This window comes from Myzus persicae, unplaced genomic scaffold (genome assembly GCF_001856785.1).
Source record: "Myzus persicae strain clone G006 unplaced genomic scaffold, MPER_G0061.0, whole genome shotgun sequence".
Taxonomy (NCBI): Eukaryota; Metazoa; Arthropoda; class Insecta; order Hemiptera; family Aphididae; genus Myzus; species Myzus persicae.
The window spans coordinates 387,908-399,996 of NW_019101224.1; the positions used below are offsets into that span (position 1 = coordinate 387,908).

The following is a 12,089-nucleotide window of genomic DNA, read 5'->3' on the forward strand; positions in this document are numbered from 1 at the left end:
TACACTTACATAATTTTAGTAGGAAGGGGGGGTCGTATTACCAAACTAAATAATTTTGGGGGTCGTGGATCAAAAAAGGTTGCGCACCACTGGTATAAACTATAACCTACAAATATTAGGCTGCTATAGATATGCCATTGTTACATGTTAAATTAATAGTATAAAATTAGAATTTTTTTTTAATTCTTAAAAATGTATCAAAAATATATTTTTTTATCCTTAATTCAATTTGTAAATTTCAAATTATAATAATAATGAGAATATTAATTAAATATTAATAAGAATTCAGCTAAATTACTGTGTGCATGTGTAACTCTGATATGCTAGTAATGTAAAATTATATCAGCTAAAAACCGCCTCCTACATGTGCCTTACATAGTCACATAATAATTATTTGTTAGTGTTACCTGATTTAACTGTATTAGTTTATTTTGTTATTTGTTTTAGGCCGTATTTTCTGGACTAGAAGAAGCCACGGAATATGTTGTCACTGTTAGAGCAGTGACTGCTGAAGGTGAAGGGCCATGGAGTCCACGTATGACCATAAACACTACCAGAGAAATGGTTCGTGCTCCAATGGGTGTTAAGGCTGTAGCAACATCCGATCAAAGTATACAAGTGTGGTGGGAAGCCGTCCCAGTGCGTGTAAAAATCAACGGTTATCGTATTTACTATACAATGACAGCAGTCGAAGACCTCAACCAATGGAATGTAAAAGATGTCCCTGCCACTGAATCCACAGATCTTGCTAATCTTGAAAAAATGGCACAGTATGCTATAGCTGTGGCAGCGCGTATCGATAATGTAAATAATGTAGTATTTATTTATTTGAATTGACTGTTTTTCATTTTTATAATTAATTGTATTAATTATACATATTGATTTTACAGGGTTTTGGAAGACTATCTGAAAAAATCACTGTCATTGTAAAACCAGATGAGGTACCATTAAATTTGCGGGCATCAGATGTAAGCACCCACAGCATGACTTTATCATGGACTCCGCCTATCAAATTAAATCCAATCGGGTACAAGATTTCGTTTAATGCAGTTAAAGAATTTAGAGATTCACAGGGCGTAACCCAGTTACAAATGGTACCAACACGAATAATAGAATTAGACAAATATGTTTTGAGCCATACAATTGATGAGTTATCGCCATTTATAAGCTATGCCGTAAATGTTAGTGCTGTACCATCTGACCGTAGCTATAGACCCCCTTCGAGAATTACTGTTACCACTCAAATGGCTGCTCCACAACCAATGGTCAAACCTGATTTTTTTGGCGTTGTAAATATGCAGAAAATACATGTAAGTAAAATTTTTTGGCTATAGTAACACACATTTATAATCTTTGTTTTATGTATTGCACCAGGTTATATTGCCTCAAGCATCTGAAGAATATGGTCCGATTTGTCATTATTACGTAGTAGTTGTTCCAGAAAATCCAGACACTGCGCTTATGAATCCAGATGAGTTTTTAAATCAGAAAGTAAGCATTGCTAATACAGATTTTGTAATTCATATATTCAGAGGTTAATTCATGTATTTTTATTACATTTTAGCTTGTTGAAATTTCCCAACAAGAAATTTTAGCTGAAGGTGAACCTTACATTGCAGCTAAATTCCCTCACAGAACCATACCGTGGACATTTTATCTTGGAAATGGTGAGACATATGATGGATTCCTCAACCGAAAACTAGACCAAAATGTGAAGTACAGAATATTTGTTCGAGCATTCGTTGACACTCCACAAAAAGTAAATAATAATAATTTAAATGGCAATAGGCTGTAGTATTACAATTATACAATGTCGGTTTGGCTCATGATTTAGCCCCTGGTACAATAATTTTCAATGTGTCTATGGTAACCAAATTATTTATTTTTTATAAATGCAAAACAGTTTATTACCATCTCAAATGTTAAAAGATTATAAAAATTTAACTTAAATACCACAGATATCATAATTATATCTCAATGATTGATGACCTAAAATTATTTTTAAAAAATCTGTCATAGTTGTTTAAAAACATGAACTAATATCACAAAAAATGTTTTTGATTGTAAAAAAAATTTCTATAAATTCATTTTTTTAAATATAGAGCATTTAATGTAATTTTTAAACTTAAAATACTTCAATTCTGTAGTATAGCCAGTGGTATAAGCGTACTTTATAAACAAATATAAAATTAGTATACTTATATAAAAATAATATTGAAGAAATAGGCTAAATCGCTAAATTATTTTAGGTTTCTTCTTTTTTAATATTAAGTTTTAAGAAAAAAATACATTTAACACATTAAAAAGCTAACTCGAAACAAAAAATTTACAAAAAGTACCTACAACAAAAAAAAACACAAATACAATTTAAAATTTGAATTGGTAATTGAATTTTCTGTAACTTATATCAAATTTATATAAAAGTGAGCATCGTTTTTATACATATGCATGTTTCTTTGTAAGTTGTATATTAAAAATCTTATTCGACATAATACAAAAATTAACATTATTTTTGACTTTGGGACTCCAAGTAAAAAAAAAAACTTAAGGCTCTGCGATCACCAGTTAGATGGAAGGGCCAGACTGACACTACAATTATACATCATTTATTCTAACCTCAACTTTATTTCTTAGCATTTGTACACATCTAGTCCATTCTCTGAACCTATATCGTTAGAAATGCGTGAGGTTGGCCCTGAAGAAGTACCCAAGCGACCCGAATTAAGAGATATGAACCTTCCTAGCAACACGGGTTCCAGTGGAACAACAAATGATCATGTGAGTGTCAGAAGCAGCGCTACTCCACCTGGGTTGTTATGGCTGGTTGGACCTGTAATCGCTGCAATATTACTGACTGCTGCATTAATATTATTGTTTGTGGTTAAGAAGTAAGTTTGATTGGTTTTTTTAATACACTAAGAAGCTGTGCCCAATGCTCTTTCTGCTCGCTCAACCACAACTTTTAATACATAATTGTCAACTATTTATTTATTTTTAGTTGGCTTTAACAGTTTTAAATTCACTGAAATATAAAAACATCAATACTTTTTTATATAATGAAGATATACATTGGGTGTTTATTTTAAAATTTCCTATCATACTATTTTTTAATAAAAGTATTAGATTAAAATATATTTAATTTAATTTATTTGATGTACATGCACAACCTTTTTACACTTTCTAACATTTAGAACAGCTCTATAAGTTATAACAATAATGCCCATATGTATAGACCTAATGACTGAATTCCCATATTTTTGATAAAGAAATTCCATGATTAGTAAATGACCCCGAACTAATTGTATGTACAACTATGTAAATATTCATGCAAAATTCATATTTTTTTTTTCAATGAGACATATTAACTGTTAAGTTGACATTTTTATAATATTATATAAATTAAATATATATTAAATATATTATTAAATTAATTCCTCTCAGATTTCTGTCTGATTTCTGATTTCTGTCGATTCTGTCTATCGTTGAAAATTGTCTACATAGAGTTGTTGCCATACAAACTAGCAGTTAGTGGCTCCACCCATCACAACTTCATTTTACACCTATTAGAACAACTTTATTCTTAAGTATCCAATTGTTTCTTACGAGTATGTGGAACATAAATTGACTGTGCACACAGTTATTAATGAAAAAATAAATAATTTGTATTTTCAATAGTCAGTACTATTGTTTTAACTTATATAAGTACTGACTATTGTTATAATACTAAATAACAATAGAATCCACTCTTAATGTGTTAGTTATCTTTTAATTTCCAATAAATTGACTTTTTTTAAATACACTCACTATCCAGTTGAAAATTTACTCATTAGCATACTATCAATTAGACATAATGAATGAGTTATCCGGTCTATATGTCTTTTTGTATTTCTTTTTATTTGAGTAATAAATGGTTGTGTCGTGTCTTGTGTTAATACTTTAAAACAATATTTTAATGGATAACTTACAGTGTCAAACAGACATAGTCCACTGTGTGACCTTACTCTATACATGTTCTGTACAACCAATGTATATAATGAATAAGAATATTTTTAATTTAATACTAAATCAATGTTTGATACTATTTTGTTTCCTAAAAACTTTTCAGATAAAATATTTAAAATACATTTTTGTGTTTATGATCAATATTATGAACCTCCATGAGTCATGAACCTATTTTAAAGTTTACATTAAAATTGCATTGACAAACTAAAAAATATGTGTGGTCATTATTCACATAAAGTACAAGAAAACTGTTATAAAAATATTGTTTTTTTTTAAAATATAATATACATTCCTTAGTTCCTGTCTGTTAGCCATTTAATAAAAAATAAAAAATAAAACAATTTATATATATAGTCTGTGATGTATAACTGTTAAATGTCTACTTAATGCACAATTTTGTACATGGTTATTGTACTGATTTTTTTGTTTGTGTAAATTCTAACACACATTTAATATTAAGCTATTCCTAGTAAATGTAATAATTTAGTGATAATTATTATTATTTGAAATGTTTAAGTTCGTTTAATATTGACATTTTCGAACAACTGTTTTCCAAGTGGAAGTGATTTTACGCGGATTTGCTCGATATTTTGTCTTAAATAATCTCTAAAAGTGACTAGTTAAACTTGTGGAGGAGGTTAATACTTACCTAAAATAGTAATGTGAGCTTAAACTTCTTCGATCTACCTCCTTTTATGAGAAATTTGTTATTATTTTAAATTTTGATACCCCTATCTCGACTGTCAATATAGCGGTCTACTATAATGTGTGTGTTTTGTTTTCGTTCCACAGGCGCCGCCGGCCGAGCAAGTACGGTGAAACGTCGGGCGTGACGAAACCGCTGATCGGCAACTCCCACCCGAACAACGACCCAGTGGAACTGCGCCGGTTGCAGTTCCAAACGCCAGCTATGGTGTCGCACCCGCCGGTGCCCATCAACTACCTGGCGCAACACATCGACCTGCTGAAAGCCAACGACAACTTTAAGTTCTCGCAGGAATACGAGTCGATCGAACCGGGCCAGCAGTTCACGTGGGATCACTCGAACATGGAAGTGAACAAGCCGAAGAACCGGTACGCGAACGTGATCGCCTACGACCACTCGCGGGTGGTGCTTCAGCCGCTCCCCGACGGTCCGCCGGGAAGCGATTACATAAACGCCAACTACTGCGATGGTTACCGGAAACACAACGCGTACGTGGCCACGCAGGGGCCACTGCAGGAGACGGCCGGCGACTTTTGGCGCATGTGCTGGGAGGTGCGCACGTCCACCATCGTCATGATGACCAAGCTGGAGGAGCGCACGCGCGTCAAGTGCGACCAGTACTGGCCGGCGCGCGGCTCGCAGGCGTACGGTCCGATAACGGTCGCGCTGATCAGCGTCCAGGAGCTGGCCACGTACGTGGTCCGTTCGTTCCACCTGACCCGGTCTGGTGACGCGGAGACGCGCGAGGTGAAGCAGCTACAATTCGGCGCGTGGCCCGACCACGGGGTGCCCGACCACCCGGCGCCGCTGCTCCAGTTCATGAAGCGTGTGCGGGCCGTCAACCTGGTCGAGTCCGGCCCGGTGGTAGTGCACTGCAGCGCTGGAGTCGGCCGCACCGGATGTTTCATCGTCATCGACGCCATGCTGGAACGAGCCAAGAACGAGCACAGCGTTGACATTTACGCGCACGTCACGTGCCTCAGAGCCCAGCGCAACTACATGGTCCAGGTACGTGGGTCATTACCGTCGGTCGGGTTCATGGTTGGCGTGGGTATTGGTGGGTAGGAGGGTACTTGGAGAACTCTGATGAAGTATTTTCGGTTGCATCGTTTTTCGCTGGCCGTCCTTCTTTGGATTCTTTGGCTAACTTTAGTATTACTATATTCGCTGTTTACCTGCAACGTGTTTCGTATAATCTTACTGCTGATCAATACTATATGCGTATAATTATCAAGCATGCTATGTATATAAAAAACACCGTTGCTAATAACTTAAAAATAAACAATTATTAACTCAATCTGAACAATAAATAGGTATAGCATAACTTGGAAAGTCTAAATAATTTAATATTAATTAATGAATACTACGTTTGAAGAATATATTCAGATAAATACTGCATAGTTGTATTGACGTCGATAAATGTTATAAATTATTATTTATTTACATTTTATTTTACATATAAAATCATTTTTTCACAAATTTCACGATACTATATATAGGTAGAGTGCGCATTTTGAAACTTTAATTTTTTTCGAGTTAACCGCATGACCAAATAAAACTTGTTCCGCGTAATAGTGTTCGTTATTTTTGAAAAATGGTGGTACCTTCATATTATATGAATGGAGTTGATGTAAGATTTCGGTTGCCCGGGTAGCATTAAGTCGCAGAGAACTTCGTTTCCTCTCCACATTTATGTAACAATTGGTGACATTAAATTATAATCGTATTTTTTTTCTCCACACAGACTGAAGAACAATATATATTCATACATGACGCTCTCCTGGAAGCCGTCACGTGCGGTGAAACTGAAGTGTCCGTGCGCAACTTACCCATGCACATTCAACAGTTGTCCCAGATGGAGGTAGGAACGACCGTCACCGGAATGGAACTCGAATTCAAGGTAATAACACTGCTCGATTTTGGAACATAAACTGAAATGAGAGTAACCGAAACCAATTCGGATCAACTTAATAAAATACCTTTTTCAAATGGAAACCAAATCGCATGTGGGGTTGGGGCTCGGGAACCAATTAGGTAGCAGCCACTGAAATGAGTACGTTTTATGAGGGGATGATAGGGAAAGAACCTGGGTGACCCAAATGTGTTTGTTTGTGTGCCCACGTTCTTTTTTCTTGTTATTTAGCCTTTTAGAGGTTTTATAAAGTTTTAAAAAATAATGTTTACCCAAACAACAGTGTATTATACAACATATGTATATACCTGTCATAAAACACTTCAGTAGTATGTACAAATATGGTCTCCGAAATCAACTTAACACGGAACTGTCTTTCAATGTGAGACTCCGATGGTAATATCATGATATGTGTCAGAAATTATGTTATTTGCAACTACCTATTTACTTATTTACATGAATTTATTTTTTACAACCGTTATAATTTAACAATATTTAATTTCTGTAAATTTAAATTGAACTGTTGTGTTACTTTGAAAGAGTAAGTTAAATGATTGCCTTATGTGCCGAGCAACACCGTACCGGCGTTCCCTATACCTACCTACCTTAAAATATTACTATAATATACATTGCATAATATTATATTGATCGAAAAGAGCCATATCATAATTATATATGTTTCAGAAATTAACGTTGGTCAAAAGCGAATTCTGCCGATTCGTCAGCGCCAGTCTGCCTGTGAACAAGCCGAAAAACCGTTTGGTGCACTTGTTGCCCTATGAGAACACCCGGGTATGCCTGAGCGGTGGATCATCACGGGGCCTGGAAGGTTCGGACTACATAAACGCCAACTTCATAGATGGGTACCGGCAGCGGGGGGCTTATGTCGCTACCCAGGGACCTCTGCAGATCACCACCGATGACTTCTGGCGCATGCTGTGGGAGCACAACTCAACCATCGTGGTCATGCTCACCAAACTTCACGAGTTGGGAAGGGTGAGGCAAACGCATAAATGATAGCTATAATAATTCATGTGACTGTTTTAATATATAACGGTTAATAGACCTCAGACAACGAAGGTTAGGGAGTTAAAGGGAGCACTTTTCCATCTTAAGAACATTTTTAGTGGCCTCGTCCTAAAAAATGTCAAATGAACATATAATATTTTAAAAACATTTAAATATTTATGAGATAATAATACATATTGTGGTTAAGATTACTCGGTGTTATCCGCATTGGAGCCTATCATCTCTAAAATATGTTTCTTTATTAAATATGATGGAGCCCATGCACACTTTATACGTGCACCCAATACCCATTGTGCCTTTGTAAATCTGTGCCCAAGTCCAGCACAGATGCGATCGACTTTCCAAAAAATCATGGTGTATGTAATAACATTCTAATTGGATAACCGCGGAAATAAGCAATTTGAAATAAAAAAATGTTGTTGTATACTCATCCCTTAAATCAAAAATACATTAGCTACCTACCAATTTATGGTGCAAAGAATCATTTTTTATAGTTGCGTAGCAGTTTTGTCATACTTCATAGTTATATTAGAAAATCGGTAGCACATCGTTTTTTACACCTTCCTCGTAAAATATTAAATAATAATTAGACGATACAATGTTATTTTTAATCGTGCACAAATCTGTCGAACGCACAAGCTAACCGTTAACACTTCTTCACGCGTTTTGAAATTGTTTAGATATGTACATCATTCTAGCGCTTAAAACTGGTACATTTAATTACGTCAGTTGTTTCTGCAGCTGTTAATAAATAAAAAGTTTATGTGAACGTCGCGGAACGTTGAACGCGAAAGTTTAAATCTCGTTATACCGATGACTGTAAATGTTGAACTTTTTCTTTTGTGCGTCAGTCTTGCGTTTAAATTTGTCAGACTTTTTGAATCGCGATACGTCCTGTACAAGTATTGAAGCATAGTTTCGGGAGTGGGTGGGGGAAGGGGTTGTATTTCACGTTTTGCTTAGGATCTCGAGTGCTTTTACTAAGAGTCGGTACGCAGTCAAGTCATCATCAAATAATTTATTGCTGAATGCTTTGCAGGAGAAATGCTACCAGTACTGGCCATCCGAGCGGTCCGTCCGGTACGACACGTTCGTCGTCGAGCCCATAACCGAATACAACATGCCGCAATACATACTCAGAGAGTTCAAGGTGACCGACACGATCGACAACGGTTCGCGCACCGTCAGGCAATTCCAGTTCACCGACTGGCCGGAGCAGGGCGTGCCCAAGTCGGCCGAAGGGTTCATAGACTTTATCGGACAGGTGCACAAAACGAAAGAGCAATTCGGCCAAGAAGGTCCGATAACCGTCCATTGCAGGTATGTACCTACATAAAACAATAATCGAATATTTTAAGATAAAAATTTGATATCCAAATCAAGTTATTGGATTCGTTGTCAAATTATTAAAATCGTGGTTAATTAAATTGTTGATGTTTTCGTCCGGTCTAAGACGACGACGACGACGACGAATTAAAATAACGTTGAATACTACACGGCCATTTCCGGCCAAAATCGATACATTTATTTGAACTAATGACAAAAAAATTGCTTACAGCGGCGGCGTGGGCAGGACGGGCGTGTTCATTTCATTGAGCATCGTATTGGAGCGGATGCAATGCGAAGGCGTAATCGATCTCTTCCAGACGATCCGGATTCTGCGGACGCAGCGTCCGGCCATGGTTCAAACGGAGGTTGGTCTTCCTGCCATATAATAATATTGTAGAACATTTCGTAACATTTTTCATCCCCCTATAATCACTGCAATACCGATCCTAACCCCTCCCGTTTAGGGGGTGACACGGTGTACTTTGGCGCGTCTATTTTTGTCTGCGTCTTATTTTCCTACCATAGAGTCTGTTATTGCGCCGTTGGCAAAATATAGAGGAAGTAAATAAATGATACGTATGCAAAAGCTGTTTCCAATTTACCAGTCTGTTTAATTCATTGAAATATTAGGTTCGTTCCTACATAACAAATAACAATCAACCCCGTCCATATAGAATACATTGTATACTTACCGTGACGAATAAAAAGTTACAGCTCGATCGTAACTTAGTGCGATGTGAAAAACCCCTGGCCTGCTAGAATTTTGGCGCCCCTATGAAAACAAAAAAAAAAATTCAAAATGCGCCACCGCCCTAACCGGTTTTTTGTTTGTTTTTTCTCCCGCACAGGAACAGTACCAGTTCTGCTATCAAGCGGCCCTCGAGTACTTGGGATCTTTCGACCAATACTCCGACTGAGACAGGCCAGACGTGTTCACCTACACTGAGCACGCGGTTTGAGAAAATAATATAATAATAATGTGATTCAAATATTATTATTACGTTTACAACAACGCGCACGTGGACAACCGGAACGCCGCCGTCGCCCGCCACACATAGATTATTAATACTATATTATTATTACTATTATTATAATTATTATTATTATTATTTTAGTCGGCTGTATATATATAGACACATACTATACTATATATGTATATAATGTATGTAATAGTCTTATATATATATATATACGAGCACTCGCACACAGATTAGTGGTGTCTGCAGTGTCCGTCTGTTGTAAAAATCTAGTCTCGAAACACATCACAACATATACATACACACATACTCACTCACACTGCGAACGCACATCACACACGTGTACGTAAAGCGTTTAGGGGGGTGGGGGGGGGGATGAGAAAACGCCTCTTATGCCCCGCCGATACGCGTGCTTTCAAAATATTGTGTAATAATCACGATAGTATATTGATATCGCGTCATCGTCTTATGCGATTCGACGCATGTGAACAACCAGTCAGTCGACCGCTGTTTTTGTACTTAAAACCCTAATTTTCTTCCATGTTTTTGTTTTTTCTTCGTTTTATCATTCGACTCGCGTAGTGACAGCAGCGACGAAGATTACCCCCCCCCCGAATCGAACCTAGTGCGGTGGTGTACCAATCAAATGACCATATCCCCCGCCGAGTTATCATTATTATTATTACTACCGATGAGCTCTGTACCAATCTATACCGTTACACGGTTCTATTTTATAGGCATAATTATCGTTGCTCATAACGATTCGTTAATATTGTTATGTACCTACACGTGTGTGTGCTGGGTGTGTATCGACAATTTTTTTTCCGTAGGGATCGTGTATAGACCGAAGACTTTCGTAACGTGTAAATTTAGACAATTTTTAAACTCATAGTGACTCGATATCGTTGTATAAAAAAAATCCATCGACTGATGTATTTAAGGATAATACCTTTTTGTGTTCCACGGTTAATTTTATACTTATATATATATATTATTTGTAATATTATTATTTTTATTATTATTTTTTACTTTTTTAACTTCTATTTAAGTTCCGATTTTTTTTTTTTTGATTTTTATTATTATTAATCTTATAGTTGGAGGTTAACGTTCTTCGTCCGACTTTATTATAAATGTTCTTTTGTCCTTTTGTACCCATTTCTACTATTATTTTTATATGAATATTAATTTTATGCTTTTTTTTCTTATTTTAATTTGTGTTACCATCCCCTCTCCCCACCCGGAGGATACTTCGACCGATGATGAACATCACATTTGCGTTAAATATTTGTACTATTTTTTTTTTAATTTTTGTAAAAAATAAAAATAAAAAAAGACAATATTATACCAACGTACCCGTCCTTGAGGATAAGCGTGTTAGCAGCATATTTCTCATCCAGTTTGCGTTGCTCGTACGTTTTTTTCCACCCTTTTTTCTATTAACATTTCGGAGTCGCTCACGCTTAATCGAAAAACAAAACAATCACTCTTGCAAACATTTGGCTTTTTCTATGCTTGTATAGGTATAAAATATGTTATACACACAAATCGGTCGGTTAACCGAATAATCGTTTCGGCATATCATATTATATAATAATAAATAATAATTAAAAAGAAGAAAAAAAGATAATCGTAATCCTTGAGCAACATGTTTTTCTTTTGTACATAGTATTTAATGATTAGGACACATTGATTATTATTAAAAAATGAAATTGTATAAATAAATAAATGACAAATTCTGCGAAGTGATTATTTAACGTTGTTGACGATTTGATAGTTGAAAATTGTATTGTAAAAAAAAAATATATTTGAAGGTAAAATTAATAATACTAACTTGTATTTGTCACCAGCCAAACGGTCCATTTTAGAGTATCTAATTGATTACATTGTTTATAGAAATATTAAAGAAATAAAGATAATATGGATTTGACAATTTTATTTATTTGTTTATTTATTTGTTTGCTTAACTTTATAGTTTATATTCTGAAAAGGTTGTTAATCGCAGAAGAGTTTGTCTTCTGTGCCAAAAAATCGTCTTTCCTCGTCAATGTTATCGGGGTTAGGTGTGTTTTTAGAATAATTTTTTGTCGATTTTGAAAGTGCATATAAGTTTCACAGTCCCTATGATGCCACGATC

The 12,089-nt window shown here is 35.6% G+C and overlaps 1 protein-coding gene across 7 annotated transcripts in view; it reads left to right on the forward strand.

Annotated features, from left to right (window-relative positions):
• Window positions 1-11,890, forward strand: part of LOC111028271 (tyrosine-protein phosphatase Lar) — a 153,394-nt gene extending 141,504 nt beyond the window's left edge. For 6 of the 7 annotated variants that reach the window (XM_022306853.1, XM_022306854.1, XM_022306855.1 and 3 more), the window contains 11 exons: window positions 448-804; window positions 891-1,310; window positions 1,375-1,491; window positions 1,565-1,759; window positions 2,635-2,888; window positions 4,795-5,716; window positions 6,453-6,608; window positions 7,305-7,616; window positions 8,689-8,969; window positions 9,208-9,343; window positions 9,827-9,938. In XM_022306853.1, coding sequence (XP_022162545.1) covers window positions 448-804; window positions 891-1,310; window positions 1,375-1,491; window positions 1,565-1,759; window positions 2,635-2,888; window positions 4,795-5,716; window positions 6,453-6,608; window positions 7,305-7,616; window positions 8,689-8,969; window positions 9,208-9,343; window positions 9,827-9,895 — 3,219 coding nt within the window. In that variant the 3' untranslated portion in view covers window positions 9,896-9,938. Of the gene's footprint in view, window positions 1-447; window positions 805-890; window positions 1,311-1,374; window positions 1,492-1,564; window positions 1,760-2,634; window positions 2,889-4,794; window positions 5,717-6,452; window positions 6,609-7,304; window positions 7,617-8,688; window positions 8,970-9,207; window positions 9,344-9,826 lie in introns of all 7 variants that reach the window. The other variant, XM_022306852.1, reaches the window with a different exon arrangement.
• Window positions 11,891-12,089: the final 199 nt, after the last annotated feature.